Here is a 15,585-nt window from a genome sequence, read left to right as displayed (position 1 = left end):
TGTTTAACTTATAAGCCTCACCCTTAACAGAGGAGGGGATTGCTTTGGCTAGGCTGAAGCAGCTCCCCCTCATCTCCCCTTTAATCAGTTAACTGGTTAAACATTTTTTTAAACCAGTTAGCCAACTAAATGGGATTTTATATCCCTACTTATAAGTGGGTAACCTTATTTTTTATTTTATTATTTATTTATGATTCAGTGATCATCTAGGATGAGTAAACTTAACAATCTAACCAACTAGTGAAGTATTCAACTCTTCCATCTCATGGAAGCTACAAGCTGGTGGCAGTTTCTATTGTGGTTTGCATTTCTCTAGTGACATTTATCTGAAAATTTCAAAGTATTTCACAAACCCAAACTGCATCTCTGAGATGTTAGGTGTCTGTTCTCATTTCATAGGTTAGGAAATGGAGGCATGGAGTAGGGAAGTGACTTGGAAAAGATCACACAAGAAGTGAGTGGTAGAGCTTGGGACTGGAACTGAGGAGTCCTGCTTCTCTGTCTCCTATCCTAGTCACTAACCTTTTCTCAAAAATCAGAAAGAAAAGGTGAAATCCTAGTTCAGATCAAGTTTTCAAGTGGAGATGATGCTGTCACCACTTCTTGGATCATCCCACTTTGTGAGAGAGCAAATCATTCCTTGTATCTGGCCTCCAGTCAAATAGTGTGAATGGGTAAAAGAGAACTTGCATTATTCAGTATCTTTGAAGTTCTTTCTTACATGAAGAAATGCTCATAATAATGTAGGTAAATCTGCTTAAACTGGTCCAGTGACTTCTTTCAGGATTGAAACATCACAGAGGGTCTTGACTGCCTCAATTTTGGGCCCTATGGCAGGCTTTGGTAAACCTCCCAGGAAGGTTAGGAGGGAGGGAATGTTTGCAATTTTCAAAAGGTTCTTGTAAGCAAAAACAAAACAAACCCTCACTGACCAGTCAGTTCTAAAGTGAGTTCTGTGGAGATATCCTGCTCAGATGCCATGGTGATGAGTCAAGAAGAAAAAGATACAGAGACAGTCTCTTTAACAGCATGAAAAGTGACACTGGTGCTTCTCAGCTTGTTGTACACTTCCTATTAGTGCTAATGAGAAGAATTGCCAGGTGCTGAAGTGCTAAACTTCCAGGGTTTCAGCACAGGAGGAATACTTTTTTTAACCTGCATACTTAATTTTCTCATAGTTTTTTGCCATCAACAAATGAAGGCAAAAACCTAATGAATCTACTTGATGTTTTATTGAGGTTCTTATACCATCCTCATCGCTAGTGTCTGAGACCTTCCAACAGTTAGTGACTGACATCTGCTAGGCATGTTCATTTTTTGCTCTCATCCTCTCTATGAAGGAAAACTTGGTGTGCTGTTGTGTTTCCGTAGGGGATTGTTTGAATATATTTTTCAACCTGTTTTCATTGCTGCGTGTTTGCTAGAGAGGGCAGTTGGAAGAAAAGCACTTTGCATTAGGGGCAGCAGAAGGTAATGCTTATGATGGGCATTCGTTCGGCGGTGGGGAGATTGTCTTATTGTTTGGGACAGCTCCAAGAAGGCCCAGATGAGCTTTACCCTTGTGGTAAACACTTCCATTCTGCCTGAGGAGCAGAGGTGTCGAGAAGGGTCTTCATTCCCGAGCATAAGGCAGTCTTTTTAGATAAGTCACTTAGGCCAGTGAGTGACTTACAGAAAGACTAAGATATGTGGTGCCGTTCCATAAACTAATCTTTAAAGGCATGTTCTTAGCATTAAGCTCTTGATACCAATTACTCTTCAAAAGTTTTTCCTATTCTCTCAGGCTATGTTTACATTGCAGGCTTTTTGTGCAAGAAGCTTTTTGCGGAAGAGATCTTCCTCAAAAACTTCTTGTGCAAGAGTGTGTCCATACTGCAAAAGCACATCGGAAAAGCGATGCACTTTTGCACAAGAGAGCATCCTGTGCTTTTTTTCAATAGGGTTTTTTTGTGCAAAAAGAGGCAGTTGCCTGTCCCCACACACCTTTTTGCGCTAATTTAGCTACAACTAATCAGGAAAGAGATCTTGGAGTCATTGTGGATAGTTCTCTGAAGACGTCCATGCAGTGTGCAGCAGCAGTCAAAAAAACAGGATGTTAGGAATCATTAAAAAAGGGATAGATAATAAGATGGAGAATATCTTATTGCCCTTATATAAATCCATGGTACACCCACATCTGGAATACTGAGTACTGTACAGATATGGTGGTCTCATCTCAAAAAAGATATACTGACATTAGAAAAGGTTCAGAGAAGGGCAACTAAAATGAAGGGTTTAGAACGGGTCCCATATGAGGAGAGATTAAAGAGACTAGGACTTTTCAGCTTGGAAAAGAGGAGACTAAAGGGGGATATGATAGAGGTATATAAAATCATGCGTGGTGTGGAGAAAATGAATAAGGAAAAGTTACTTACTTGTTCCCATAATATAAGAACTAGGGGCCACCAGGTGAAATTAATGGGCAGGAGGTTTAAAACAAATAAAAGGAAGTAGTTCTTTACACACTGCATAGTCAACCTGTGGAACTCCTTGCCTAAGGAGGTTGTGAAGGCTAGGACTATAACAGGGTTTAAAAGAGAACTAGATAAATTCATGGAGTTTAGATCCATTAATGGCTATTAGCCAGTATGGGTAAGGAATGGTGTCCCTAGCTTTTGTTTGTCAGGGGGTGGAGATGGATGGCAGGAGAGAGATCGCTTGATCATTACCTGTTCAGTTCACTCCTTCTGGGACACCTGGCATTGGCCATTGTCGGCAGACAGGATACTGGGTTGGATGGACCTTTGGTCTGACCCAGTATGGCCATCCTTACGTTCTTATGTCTATCCTCAGAAGTCATTCTAGATCTGCAGTCGCTTTTGTCATCTTTCACTGGACCCTTTCTACTTTTGACACGAATCCAGTATTTCAGATTACAGACAAAGCTTTGGCTTTCTATATGTTCAGTATTTTCTTGTGCCATTCTTAACACACCCTAAAGTAAAGTTACGTCAATTGCAAGACAGCTTAATTATGGCTTTAAACTCTGTTATTTAAAAACCACTTCCTTGTTTATACAGGTAAATTACATTGCACTACTAAAGACCTCCTTATAGGATATCACAGTATCCTCTTTCGAATTACATTTTTGTGAAACACAGTGCTATATTAAATGAGACAATGCGTTTTATCTGGATAATCTGAGCTGTCATACAATCTTTGATCCCTTGCTAATTCCCCCCTCCCCCAAATTTAAAATATCCTCACTTAAGGCTTGTCAGCATATCTAGCTGTCTAAATAAATGTTTATTATTTAGTAGAATTCCATTTCAGTGTGTGTCTTTTTCTCTCATCTGGAGGTGTGAGGGTTTTCTTACCACCTGATATAGAATATGCTGCAGTTAGATTTAATTGCAAGCCTAAGTGTTTGACTCCAAGTAGAATACCAAACCTCTATAATATGACTGGCATAAATATTTGATGACGGAGTTAGAAGGAAGTGATTGAGCATTCCTTGGGCTGGGCTCACAGTTATTCTTACATTTGCCATAAAGTGCTTACACGCCTGACTTCTGGTAAATGTTGAATGGAGCTGAAATTTTGCCACCAAGTTTCATCTGAGCCTTTGATTCTCTTCCCTCTCCCCTCCCCACCCTATTTATGCTTGATGCAACTTCTAGTGAAATCAACAGAAAGATACCAGACTCCAGTGGAAGCTGGCCTGACCTATAAATGAGTCAGTTTGACTGTTTGAGGTCTTTGTACATTGCTAATACTACAGAACTGACCATGCTATGTGTTCAGCTGCAAGTTAGCTTAATAGAGATGTGAGTTCTTTCCATAAATGCCATCAAGCAATCCTTGGGACTCAACTTTTTGCTCTGAAGATGCAGTTCTCTTAACTGTCAAATATATTTACTTTCTTTTTGAAAGGAAGTGTCAGTGGGCTAAGTTATACTGCAGTAGTGACAAGGCCTGAAGCGAGATTCAAGGCCCCGTTTTGCAAAGTGCTATATGTACACATGTGAGAAACACCTCTTTCTTATCCTCAGTGAACCTAGATTCCAAAATGTTTTCTTGAAACATTGTGATTATCACCTGGTTTTTACCCTGATCTGATACTAACTTTCCACATCACAAAGCTACACTCAAAGTAAATAACTTCTGTCTGAGATAGACCAGTTGTAGCAAGTCATGATTGAGGTGCTTTGGGAAAGACAGTCTGACAGATGCACACTTATCGCACCTGCTTGAACTAGGGCTTATTCCTGTTGGTTTCCTGTCTTTCATTTTTTGTGAAATTTACCCTTGTAACTCTTCCCCCTCAATTTGACTATCTAAAACATCTGTGATTAGGTCAGTCTTCTGAAGACTGTATTTTTATATGCAATCATGAATCACTTTTTCTCTTGTGTTCTTGTCTTAAAGTAAAGAAACAACTAATCTACTCTGTGCCAGTCCAGAAAGAGCATTAAAGTACATTATATAAAAACTGTCAACATTCCTACTAGTAAATATGGATATAAGACTGTAACATGAAGCATCAGCCCCATCAGTTAAACTTTTCATGGGGCTGGCAGCCCCCAGAGTAGTTAACTGTGTAACTGATAAAATTTGTATCAGTTACACGGTTAATATTTTTTTCATTTTTACATTCCTATTAGTAAACAGCTTACCCAGGAGAGCTCTTGAATCTAGTCCGATAGTTTGGGCCAAACGATAACTCGGCTTAGGGGGATGGCTGTACCGCAGCAGAGGCCTTTTAAATCCTATTAAATACACTTTTGAACAGCTGAACAAAGCAGTCTAATTCTTACCTAATTTGTATTGGCTAGTAAGACTTAAATTATGTGGCTGGGTAAGTTTTGTGGTTTTTCTTGTTTGGAAAAGAAATGGATTGATTTCCTCTAATCTTTTTTCAGCAGGAAGAACAATGGAGGGGCCCTCAGTGAAGAGTTGTGTGGAGGTATCCATGTGAAAAGGAGATGATCTGGAATGCTGAAGCACTCTGAATGAACCAAAATGGGCTTGCGACTGTTGGGTTATCTCTTTAATTTACCTACTGCTGTCATCTATGGATCCTTGTCACTCTTTGTTTCCATTTTGCATAATGTATTTCTCCTATATTACGTGGACACCTTTGTTTCTGTTTACAAAATCGATAAACTGTCCTTTTGGATTGGGGAGGTAAGTTTCTGAGATTTATTTTTTCTTGCCATTCTCAAGATATGCAGTAGTAGGATGTGAAATCAAAGTATCGTGTTAGAATATGGGAGAACATTTTGGTAGCTTAATTTCTTTTTTGTCAGGAAGCAATAGAGGTGCTAGTGATGCAGGTGACTTAATTCTTGTCACTTGTACCAACATACAAAGATAGTGAGTTTGGGTATAAATACCAGCAACTTACATTTTTAAGAGTGCCCTTCCTCTTGGAGAATCCCAGCATGTTTCAAACTACTCAGCAGCAACTAAGCATAACATTGAATGAGTCTGAAAAATCAGACTTACCCAAATCTGTATTCAGGTATCTGACATTGGGCACCCAGATCTGAAAATGTTGGCCTCTGTGCATTACCCTGTTGCATGAGTCCAAATATGAATCATGTATGAAAAATGCCAGTAGATATGTTGGATAAAAAGTAAAGCCACTAAACAATCTGACTCTTAGCCTGGAAGTGCACATTACTGGCACAGAATGGGGCGTTGCCGTATAGTGACAAGGCTTACATGTTAGATGGGACATATCACCATCAAGTACGAATTGGTTATTGTCCCAGGGAATTGTAATGGGCACCATCAGGATGCTGACGCCATTAACGAGACTCGACTGGTGAAGTGATTGGTTGTGGCTTGTCTCATTATTGTGTCTCTTTCTAGACAGTGTTTCTAATTTGGAACAGTCTCAATGACCCTCTCTTCGGCTGGTTGAGTGACCGGGTATTTCTTAGCACACAGCAGTAAGTTCGTGTCATTAATATCCTTCCTTAAAGACTGAAAAGTTAGTATCTTCACAGTAGTCTGGAAAAGATGACGTGAAAGGACTGATTATTAGAAGGGAAATCATTACCTAGGTCTGAAAACCTCGCACTCCCCAGTTCCAGGTATCCTGAAAAGTTGAGTGTTGCTGTTGTGGTGATGTCAGGGCTGGGGGCTTCTTGTCCCTCATTTCAGTGTCTGTAGGGTATTTACACTATGCCCCCAGTCAAGACACCTTGCGGGACTGAGCCTCTGGATCTAAAAGCATGAGCCTTGTCTGCTTGAGTTAAATCCTCTTAAACTTGACATCACTAGCAGACATACAACCTCAATACATGGTCCCTCCACTAGAGGGAGACAGAGCCATGCTGTTATAATGGATTGAACAATCAGTGTTGCTGCAATGTTACCATGGAATGGTAAAGCAGACAGTGCTTCCTCCAAGAAGGGCTCTGTTGGTTGTGTGTGCGCTCACTTGGCTGGTGTTGGAGCCTGTTCTCTCCTCACTGCAGCAGAGCAAGACAGGAACCAAACAAGGACACTTACTACCCCGACAAATGCAGTGTTCAACCAGCGCTCCCTGAGCCTTTCCTGTAAGGAAACAGAGCGTGTGGCAGAGACGTTTCCGACGGATTGCGACTAAAGTTTCTCTCTTCTCTTGTAGGTCAGGGGTGAAGATCTCCTCACCAGACGTCATTCTTAAGAGACTTAAGGCACTGAGCCGAAATGGGCCTCTTTTTGCCTTCTCTTTCCTGGCTTTCTGGGTTTCCTGGGCCCATCCAGGTCTACAGTTCCTCCTCTGCCTCTGCCTCTATGACAGCTTTCTTACCATGGTGGATCTCAACCATAATGCCTTGCTTGCAGACCTGGCTGTTTCTGCAAAAGACAGGACTAGCCTAAATTTCTACTGCTCGCTTTTTAGTGCCATCGGTTCCCTCTCTGTCTTCATGTCCTATGCAGTGTGGAACAAAGAAGACTTCTTTTCTTTCCGGATATTTTGTGTGGTGCTGGCTCTTTGCTCTGTTGCTGGATTTACTCTGGCAACATGGCTGCTACGACAACGATTTGAGACTGAAGAGAAAGTGAAATGGGACCAAGAGTCAACTTTAAAAGAGTAAGTGGCACCAAACTACATAGCATTAGACAAATACTTCTCTGAGGTTGGGGGTCTGGGTCTTGCATGGGTTTGTACGAGGGATGGTTTGTTCCTGCTGCTGCAGTGGCTGTGCTATGTTTTAGCATGCTAGCTCAATCACCGGGAATTGCAGCCCCAGCTCCAAGTGTAGAGAGAGACCCTTAGTCTCCTATGTCACTTCTGAAACTGGGAACTTAAGAAGCTCAAGTCACTTAGGTACAATTTTTAGAAGTGCCTAATAGCTCGAGCTTCCTCCCTACAAAATTCAGAGTAGCTTAAAATAAATAAACCAAACCTAGGAGATAGGGGGACTGGGTCCTGAGGAAAAGACCCAGAAAACTGGCCTGCAGTAATGAGTCCCTTAAAGGCAGGGGGTGCAGTTGCACATGCCAGGAAGCACATTGAATCTGAGTGCAGTTACCTGAGTGTATGTTTCAGGACTATCCTGCTTACAACTGCCACAGAGCTTCTGGAATTGCCTGTGTAGTTCTGCATGCCACTTTGTGACTGGCTCGCTAAAAATGGTCTCTCTGTCTAGCTGAGGACTAGTGGAGGGATTTCATGTTTCTCTGCAAGTATATAAGTGTAATTACAAGTGAAGGAAAGTGGAATTACTGTAAGTGTGCGTGGAGCTATGATTAAGAATTGTGGGATGAATTTAAGAGCAGGAAGATTGAGGCTGATGCCTGAGAGAAGTACTCTTGTGCTGAGCTCTCTAAGGGTACATCTACACAGCAACATTATTTTGAAATAACTTAGTCCGCATCTACACAGCAGGCAGTTATTTCAAAATACTGTCAAGCTGGAGGACTTCTTACTCTGATTTCTATAACCCTCATTGTATGAGGAGTAAGCAAAGTTAGAGGAAGAGTACTCTATTTCAAAATCAGTGCTCTGTAGACGCTCTGAATTTCGAAATAAGCTATTTTGAAATAAGCTATGCAATTGACGTAGCTCAATTCATGTTGCTTATTTCAAGTGAATCCCTGCACTGTAGAGGCACCCCAAGCCTGAGAATAGGCTTCTAAGGAAAGGGTTGCACAATCCCTGTCTCATGGGACATTTGAAACTAGACTGAGGCATAGCACTAGCGAATGCGTTGCTGACAGTAGTCCTGTTCTTGGTGGCAGATGGACAAGACCTTACCTGTAGCTGAGTGTACACTAAGTGAAAGGCCTGTGCCTGTTAAAATCCCAGTGCAGCACTGTCCTAGAAATTTACTTTTTCCATCATCCTGATAAAAGGAGGGCAAGTATATGTATCGTTGTCTTACTGCCTGATGTTGGCTCAGCAGCTGGCCTCTGTGCGTGCAGCTTGTTCCAGTGTTTATAACTCTGTGCCTTCATCATGTCCCCTCTGCTGTATCCACTGGTCTCCTCTCTGAAACTTGGGTTGTAAGTGCTCTTTGGGGCAGGAACTGTCTCTGTTTGTGCAGGAACTGTTTGTACATCCTGCAGGTATTCCCACGATAAAACTAGCAATAAAGATTGGCGGGAGAGGACTAGGAATCTGTATTGGACTGTAACAGCTGCCTGGGGGAGGGATGCTCTTACAGGAGATGAGTCACTGACTCACTAGACAAATATTCCAAGTTTTTGATGACTCTGATTCTAGTGGTTGCTTCCAGCAAGGAGCAAATTTCATACCAGCTTCTGACTCGCTCTATGAACGGAGAACATGAATAGTAGGAACTGGTACAGGTTGGACCTCCCTGGTCTGGCACCCTTGGCACCTGAACTGTTTGAACCAGGGAGTTTGCCAGATGGGGGAGGTCAGTACTCCCCTGCTGGCTGCACCACTCCTAGGCTTCGGCATGGGCTCCCCACCGTGCTGCCCCATGGTCTCCTGGGTTCTGGGGATTCTAGTCACCCACCTTCACCAGCCCTGCTCCAGCTGGGGGGTTCCTGACCAGGCACCCTAGTGCACCTGGGGATTCCCTGGCTAGGGCTAGGACTCCCTGGTCATGTGGCCCAGCTGATGCTGGGATAGGAGCTGGGATAGGAGTTCCCTGGCTGGGATAGGAGATCCCAGCAGCTGTCTGGCCCCACTAACGCCACGGGTTCCCTAGCCAGGGATGGGGCTCCCCAGCCACCTTGCTCCACTAACACCAGAGGTTCCCTGGCCAGGGTGGGGGAAGCTCCCTAGATGCCACTTATCCTAGCCAGGGCTTCCTAGACCCCGTGTTGCTCTCACCTCCGGGGCTTTTCGGTCCAGCAACATCTATGGCCCTGCTGGACTACAGATGTTGTCGGACCAGAGTCTTGGAATTGGGAATTTCAACCTGTAGGATGAGGTAAGTAGCCAGCAGGGCATCCGTGCATGCACTCACTAGCAAAGTGCAGAATAACAGAAATTCTCACATGTGCAGAAACAATTACAGTGGCTTCCTTGTCCCTGTAGATTGTACATTGAGCAACCATCTGCCCCTCTGGAGAAAAGAATAACGCTGGGAGAATACCTCAAACAGCTGTCCCGGCACCGCAACTTCCTCTGGTTCGTGTGTATGAACCTAGTGCAGGTAGGTGTAGCACTGAGCTAACCCAGTGAGTCAGATGAGCCGCTAGCCAAGCCAGGCTGACTATGACTCAACAGGATGTAGATTCCCCATGAGGAAAGCAGTGTTGTCTGCATAATGCCACGACTCCTCTTCGTGCTTCCTGCACATGCTCGTGTGGCTCCATCAGCCATGGGGGTGGGAGGGGCGGCGCTCTGGGCATCTGACTCTTCTGTTTCTGAAGGGGATAAAGTGTAGACTCAGTTCCTGCTTCACTGAGGAGTGGAAGCTCTCGGCCCTTCAGAGACCACACGCAGTTTAACCAGGATGTTGCCTTTTAAAGCCTCATAGCTGTGGGGAGAATTGTGCAAAAGCCATGTCTATGAAACCCCTAGTTCCTGGCATGGAGTGCCTCTGGGACAACTTGGAAATGCGTCCTTTCCCAGCCCTCCTGGGGAGCCCTGAGACACCTCCTCCCTCCCCCATTCCTGAGGTTCCTGTCCCAGCTGCTGGGCTCTAGGCACAGCTAGTCCTGGGCTGCTCAGCGAGGTGCCCGCAGGGGTGCCGCTCTCCACTGCATTGCTGCCACACTCGCAGCCTCTGGTGCCTCGCAGTGTTTGTGGTAGCGCACAGACAAGGTGTTGGCCCAGCCTGGCAGTAGTCCCTTCATGGTGGACATCTGCCTTGTGGGGCGCCAGGCTTCCCTCGTGGCTTGCCGAGGTGAGTGCAGGTGGCATCAGAGCACTCGTCCAAACAAAGCACCCGCTTCTCAGCTGTGCAGCTCCTGCCTGGAGGAACCGCATGTTACTCTGGCACCGGACTCCTAGGGAGTGGAGCCTGGCTGCTAGTAGCTTGGCCTTCCTCTCACTCTGTGTACTGCTGGCCCATTAATCCTCCTGCTCTTTTGTCACAGGTGTTTCACTGCCACTTTAACAGCAACTTCTTCCCTCTCTTCCTGGAGCACTTGCTGGCAGATCGGATTTCTCTCTCTACAGGGTCCTTCCTACTAGGTGAGCCTGCCCCGGACCTGGGAAAAGCAGCGCCCCAGAGCTGCTGGGTGGGTGCCTGGCTCCGCACTGGTTCTTTCTTCACAAACCCTGAAAGCACGGAGCCTTGGTGGAGGGTAGCGGAGGTGCGCTCCTTCGCGGGGCTACAGAGGTATGACCGGCCCCACCTAGCCCCTGAGGGATCATTGCTGAATTGGGCTTCACGGCCGGAAGGTGGTGAGAGACCCCCAGCTCTGCAAAACCTGGACCTGGAGGCCGAGCCCATGAGCTCAGTCACGTTCCCTTTGTTACCATGGGAACATAAGAACAGCCAGACTGGGTCAGACCAAAGGTCCATCTAGCCCAGTGTTCTGTCTTCTGACAGTGGCCAGTACCAGATGCCCCAAAGGGAGGGGGAACAAAGGTAATCCTCACGTGATCCCTCCCCCGTCATTCATGTCCAGACAAAGGCTAGGGACACCATTCCTACCCATCCTGGCTAATAGCCGTTGATGGACCTACCCTCCATGAATCTATCTAGTTCTTTTTTGAACCCTGTTAAAGTCCTAGTCTTTACCACATCCTCTGGCAAGGAGTTCCACAGGTTGACTTCCTTTTGTTTGTTTTAAACCTGCTGCCTATTAATTTCATTGGGTGACCCCTAGTTTTTATATTGTGGGAATAAGTGAATAACTTTTCCATATTCACTTTTTCCACACCAGTCATGTTTTTATAGACCTCTTTCATATCCCCCCAGTCTCCTCTTTTTTAAGCTGTAAAGTCCAAGTCTTTTTAATCTCTCTACATATGGGACTCGTTCCCTAATCATTTTGTTGCCCTTTTCTGAGCCTTTTCCAAGGCCAATATATCATTTTTTGAGATGAGGCAACCATATGTGTACACCGTATTCAAGATGTGGGCGTACCATGGTTTATATAGAGGCGATAAGATAGTCTCTGTCTTATTCCAAGCGGCCCCACACATCTGCCCGATTGGCGGTGCAATGTTCTGCAGAGGCTCAGCCCTGGAACAAGGGTTGTCTCTGACTTGGGGCTAAGTTCCCTGTAAGCTGTCAGTCACGCAGCTGCCTCACTGGCACCAGGCAGGCCTCAAGGCACAGGTGAAAGGAAGGGAGGAGGCCTGCCCCACTCCCAACCTAGCCTCCGGCCTGCGAAGCAGCAGCCTGGACTACGTGCCTTCCCTCTGACCCTGGAGCCCCCTGCTATGGCCTTGCCCCAAGCCCTTCCTCACCCTTTGGCCGAGCTCCACCCCAAAGCCTGCACCCCCAGACAGCGCCCCTGCATGTTAGCCCTTCAGCCCTGGGCCTTTTCTCTCTAGCCCCACCTCAGAGCCCCCTCACTCCTGCATCCCAAACCTGAGCCCCCTCCCACACTCCGAACCCATTGGCCTCATCCCCACCACATGAATTTTATTACGTAGTTGCTGCCAGACTCCTTGTTTTTGCTGAAACAGACTAACACAGCTCCCTCTGAAACAAAGATGGAGGTGATGTGTGACATCACCTCCACATTGGTTCATGTAACAAAATGCATTCTGCTTGGGGTGGGAGAAATTCGAGGGAGCCCTGCTCAGGGCCGAGACACATCAGAACTGCCACGTCATCTGTTTTCCTCCAAGTCAAGCAGAACTCTCTGTGTAGAACTGGGATGAGTAAGTCCAGAATTGGGAGTTCACAGGTTCAGTCCTGATTCTAATGCTCACTGGCTGTGTGACAGTGGACACATCAGTTAGCTCCCTGTGCCCCCCACTGTGAAATGGGGAGCACACTTGTCTGCATCACAGGAGAACTGGGAAGACCTTTGTGCCGTGCAGACACATAGATGAACGTAATTTGTTGGAGAAGAGTCAACATGGTTTCTGTAAAGGGAAATCACGCCTTACTAATCTACTAGAGCTCTTTGAGGGGGCCAGCAAACATGTGGACAAGGGGGAGCCAGTGGAAATAGTGTACTTAGATTTCCAGAAAGATTTTGACAAGGTCTTTCACCAAAGGCTCTCAAGTGAAGTAAGTTGTCATGGGATAAGAGGGAAGGTCCTCTCATGTATTGGTAACTGTTTAAAAAACAGAAAACAAAGGGTAGGAATAAGTGGTCAGTTTTCAGAATGGAGAGAGGTAAGTAGTGGTGTCCTCCAAGGATCTGTCCTGGGACCAATCCTATTCAACTTATTTATAAATGATCTGGAGAAAGGGGTAAACAGTGAGTGGCAAAATTTGCAGATGGTACTAAACTGCTTACAATAGTTAAGACCAAAGCAGACTGTGAAGAGCTTCAAAAAGATCTCACCAAACTGATTGGGCAACAAAATGGCAAATAAAATTTAATGTTGGTAAATGTGAAGTAATGGGCATTGAGGAAAAAATAATCCCAACTATACATACAATATGATGGGGACTAATTTAGCTACAACTGCTCGAGAGAGATTTTGAAGTCATTGTGGATAGTTCTCTGAAAATATCCACTCAGTGTGCAGTGGCAGTCAAAAAGGCAAATAGAATGTTAGGAATCAGAGAGAGTAAGCCAGAGAACATCTTATTGCCTCTGTATAAAACCATGGTATGCCTGCATCTTGAATACTGCGTACAGATATAGTCTCCTCATCTCAAAAAAGATATATTGGCATTGGAAAAGGTTTAGAAAAGGGCAACAAAAATGATTAGGGGTTTGGAATGGGTCCCATATGAAGAGAGATTAAAAAGATTGAGCCTTTTCCGCTTAGAAAAGAGGAGACTTACGAGGGGATATGATAGAGGTCTATAAAATCATGACTGGTGTGGGAAAATGTGAATAAGGAGAAGTTATTTGCTTATTCTCACAACATAGGAACTAGGGGTCACCCAATGAAATTCATAGGTAGCAGGTTTAAAACAAACAAAAGGAAGTTTTTTCTTCACACAGCACATGGTCGACAGGAGGTTGTGAAGACCAGGACTTTAACAGGGATCAAGAAAGACCTAGATAAATTCCTGGAGGTTAGGTCTATTGATGGCTAGTAGCCAGGCTGGGTAGGTATGGTGACACTAGCCCTTGTCAGAGGCTGGGAATGGGCGACAGGAGAGGGATTGCTTGAAGATTCCCTGTTCTGTTCTCTTCGTCTGGGGCACCTGGCATTGGCCGCTGTGGGCAGACAGGACACTGGGCTGGATGGACCGTTGGTCTGACCCAGTCTGGTCGTTCTCATGTGCTTGGAAAGTGCCATGTAAGGGCTGAGGCACCAAATTTACTCGGTGTCGATGTTCTGGGGCTTCTTATGTACTGCCACACGCTGAAACACCCTTATACTCTTTGTGCCTCTCCGCCCAGGTGTCTCCTACATCGCCCCTCATCTCAACAACCTCTATTTTCTGTCGCTCTGTCAAAGATGTGGGGTTTACGCAGTGGTACGAGGGCTCTTCTTCCTGAAGCTGGCTCTCAGCACCCTCATGCTCCTCGCTGGACCCGACCAGGTGCATCTGCTCTGCATCTTGATAGCCAGGTACGGCGCTTTTCTAGGGTTTCATTGACCTCCGTGCCTATGGGGGAGCTGGAGGAAGCAGCCCAGGGGGTTCGCCCACCCCAGCAAGGGCCGGAGGTGACTCTCAGCTGGTGAATCTCAGGCATCCAGGTGAAGCCAGAGTCCTGAAGCCAGTCACGGTCAGAGCTGAGAGTAGAACCCAGGAATCCTGGCTCTTGACCAAGTGCTCCAGTCATCAGTTGTGTTGCCCCTTCCAATGAAGAACTCCCTGAGCAATCCAGGGTTATGCCATGCTTCAGACAAAGCATGTGGAAGAACAAGTGGGGCAATAGCACACTGCCCACAAAACTCAGCCCGTGTCTGCAGACGCTGACGTGTGGATTGTCCCCGCGCAAGGGCACTTGTCACCTGGTGGGCGAGCTCTGAACTCGTGGGCATTGCCATGTGGCCTGCTCCTGTGCTCAGGATGAGGCCGATGAAGGTTCTGGGTTGGTGGGAGCTCAGTTTCCAGCTCTCCGTGATGTGACCTCGGGCAGGTCACTTTCCCTTACTGTGCACCTCTGTCCCCCCTTGTAAAATGGAGCTAGTGCCCACGTCAGAGGGGTATTGCTGTTACTGCCAGGTGGCAGGGAGAGGCAAAGCCATGTTGTTCTGTATCAACCCTCTGGGCCAATGGTCCCAAACCTTGGGGCTGCCGGGGGGCGGTGCTGCGCATACGCCACGGGGCGGGGGCTGCATATGCACCAGGGGTCCGGGGTGCAAGAATGGCTTGGGCCAGCTCTGGTCACTAGGCAGGCGCACATAAATGCCCCGGTGGGCGCCCAGGGGCACCGCGTTGGGGACCACTGCTCTGAGCAGTGACGGACTCCCTGTGTTTCCGTGTGCTGCTGGCTAATGCCCCCTCTGCTGTGCTTCACAGTAACCGGGTGTTCACAGAGGGGACCTGCAAGCTGCTGACCCTGGTGGTCACTGACCTGGTGGACGAGGATTTTGTCTTGAACCGCAGGAAGCAGGCTGCATCAGCGCTGTTGTTTGGGATGGTTGCCTTGGTAACCAAGCCAGGTCAGACCTTTGCCCCCTTGATTGGCACCTGGCTGCTCTGTGCTTATACAGGTAAGTGAGGTGGGACGTCTCTGGGGCCGCAGCAGGGTGGGGCTGAGAGGAGAGCTCTGCTGGCTCTTGTGGCTTGCAGGAGGTTTTACGACTTAATGGCCTGTGCACGTGGACACGCCCTAAACGTTTGCATCCCTGCCATGTTGGGCGGAGTGTGTCAGAGTTTAGCGTGTGTATGGGGCAGGCCTGGCTGAGCCACCAGCCTGGGTGGGACGGGGCAGTAGTGATTCACTAGCGACGTTCGTACTGGACCCACATCCCAGTGCGGGGCTGCATGCTGCACCTCCGCCCAGGGTTAGCTTGAAACCACTGCCGACCTCTCGTGTTGAAAAACATCCGATTTCACTGCAGGCGTGAGAGAGAGCTGGTGCTAACCCATCTCTCCACCCAAGTGTGGAATGCCTTCCTAAGATCTGCACCCCTCCCTC

The 15,585-nt window shown here is 46.6% G+C and overlaps 1 protein-coding gene across 6 annotated transcripts in view; it reads left to right on the top strand.

Moving 5' to 3' along the window:
- Window positions 1–15,585, top strand: part of SLC68A1 (solute carrier family 68 member 1) — a 72,148-nt gene that overhangs the window by 44,355 nt on the left and 12,208 nt on the right. For 4 of the 6 annotated variants that reach the window (XM_075935584.1, XM_075935583.1, XM_075935578.1 and 1 more), the window contains exons 2-8: window positions 4,902–5,166; window positions 5,857–5,936; window positions 6,620–7,069; window positions 9,491–9,608; window positions 10,498–10,594; window positions 13,894–14,065; window positions 14,964–15,157. In XM_075935584.1, coding sequence (XP_075791699.1) covers window positions 5,002–5,166; window positions 5,857–5,936; window positions 6,620–7,069; window positions 9,491–9,608; window positions 10,498–10,594; window positions 13,894–14,065; window positions 14,964–15,157 — 1,276 coding nt within the window. In that variant the 5' untranslated portion in view covers window positions 4,902–5,001. The remainder of the gene's footprint in view (window positions 1–4,901; window positions 5,167–5,856; window positions 5,937–6,619; window positions 7,070–9,490; window positions 9,609–10,497; window positions 10,595–13,893; window positions 14,066–14,963; window positions 15,158–15,585) is intronic. The other 2 variants (XM_075935579.1, XM_075935582.1) reach the window with 1 other exon arrangement.

The sequence above is a fragment of the Pelodiscus sinensis genome, chromosome 8 (genome assembly GCF_049634645.1).
Source record: "Pelodiscus sinensis isolate JC-2024 chromosome 8, ASM4963464v1, whole genome shotgun sequence".
Taxonomy (NCBI): Eukaryota; Metazoa; Chordata; order Testudines; family Trionychidae; genus Pelodiscus; species Pelodiscus sinensis.
The sequence above is the reverse complement of the archived record's forward strand: the minus strand, read 5'-3'. Positions and strand labels throughout refer to the sequence as shown.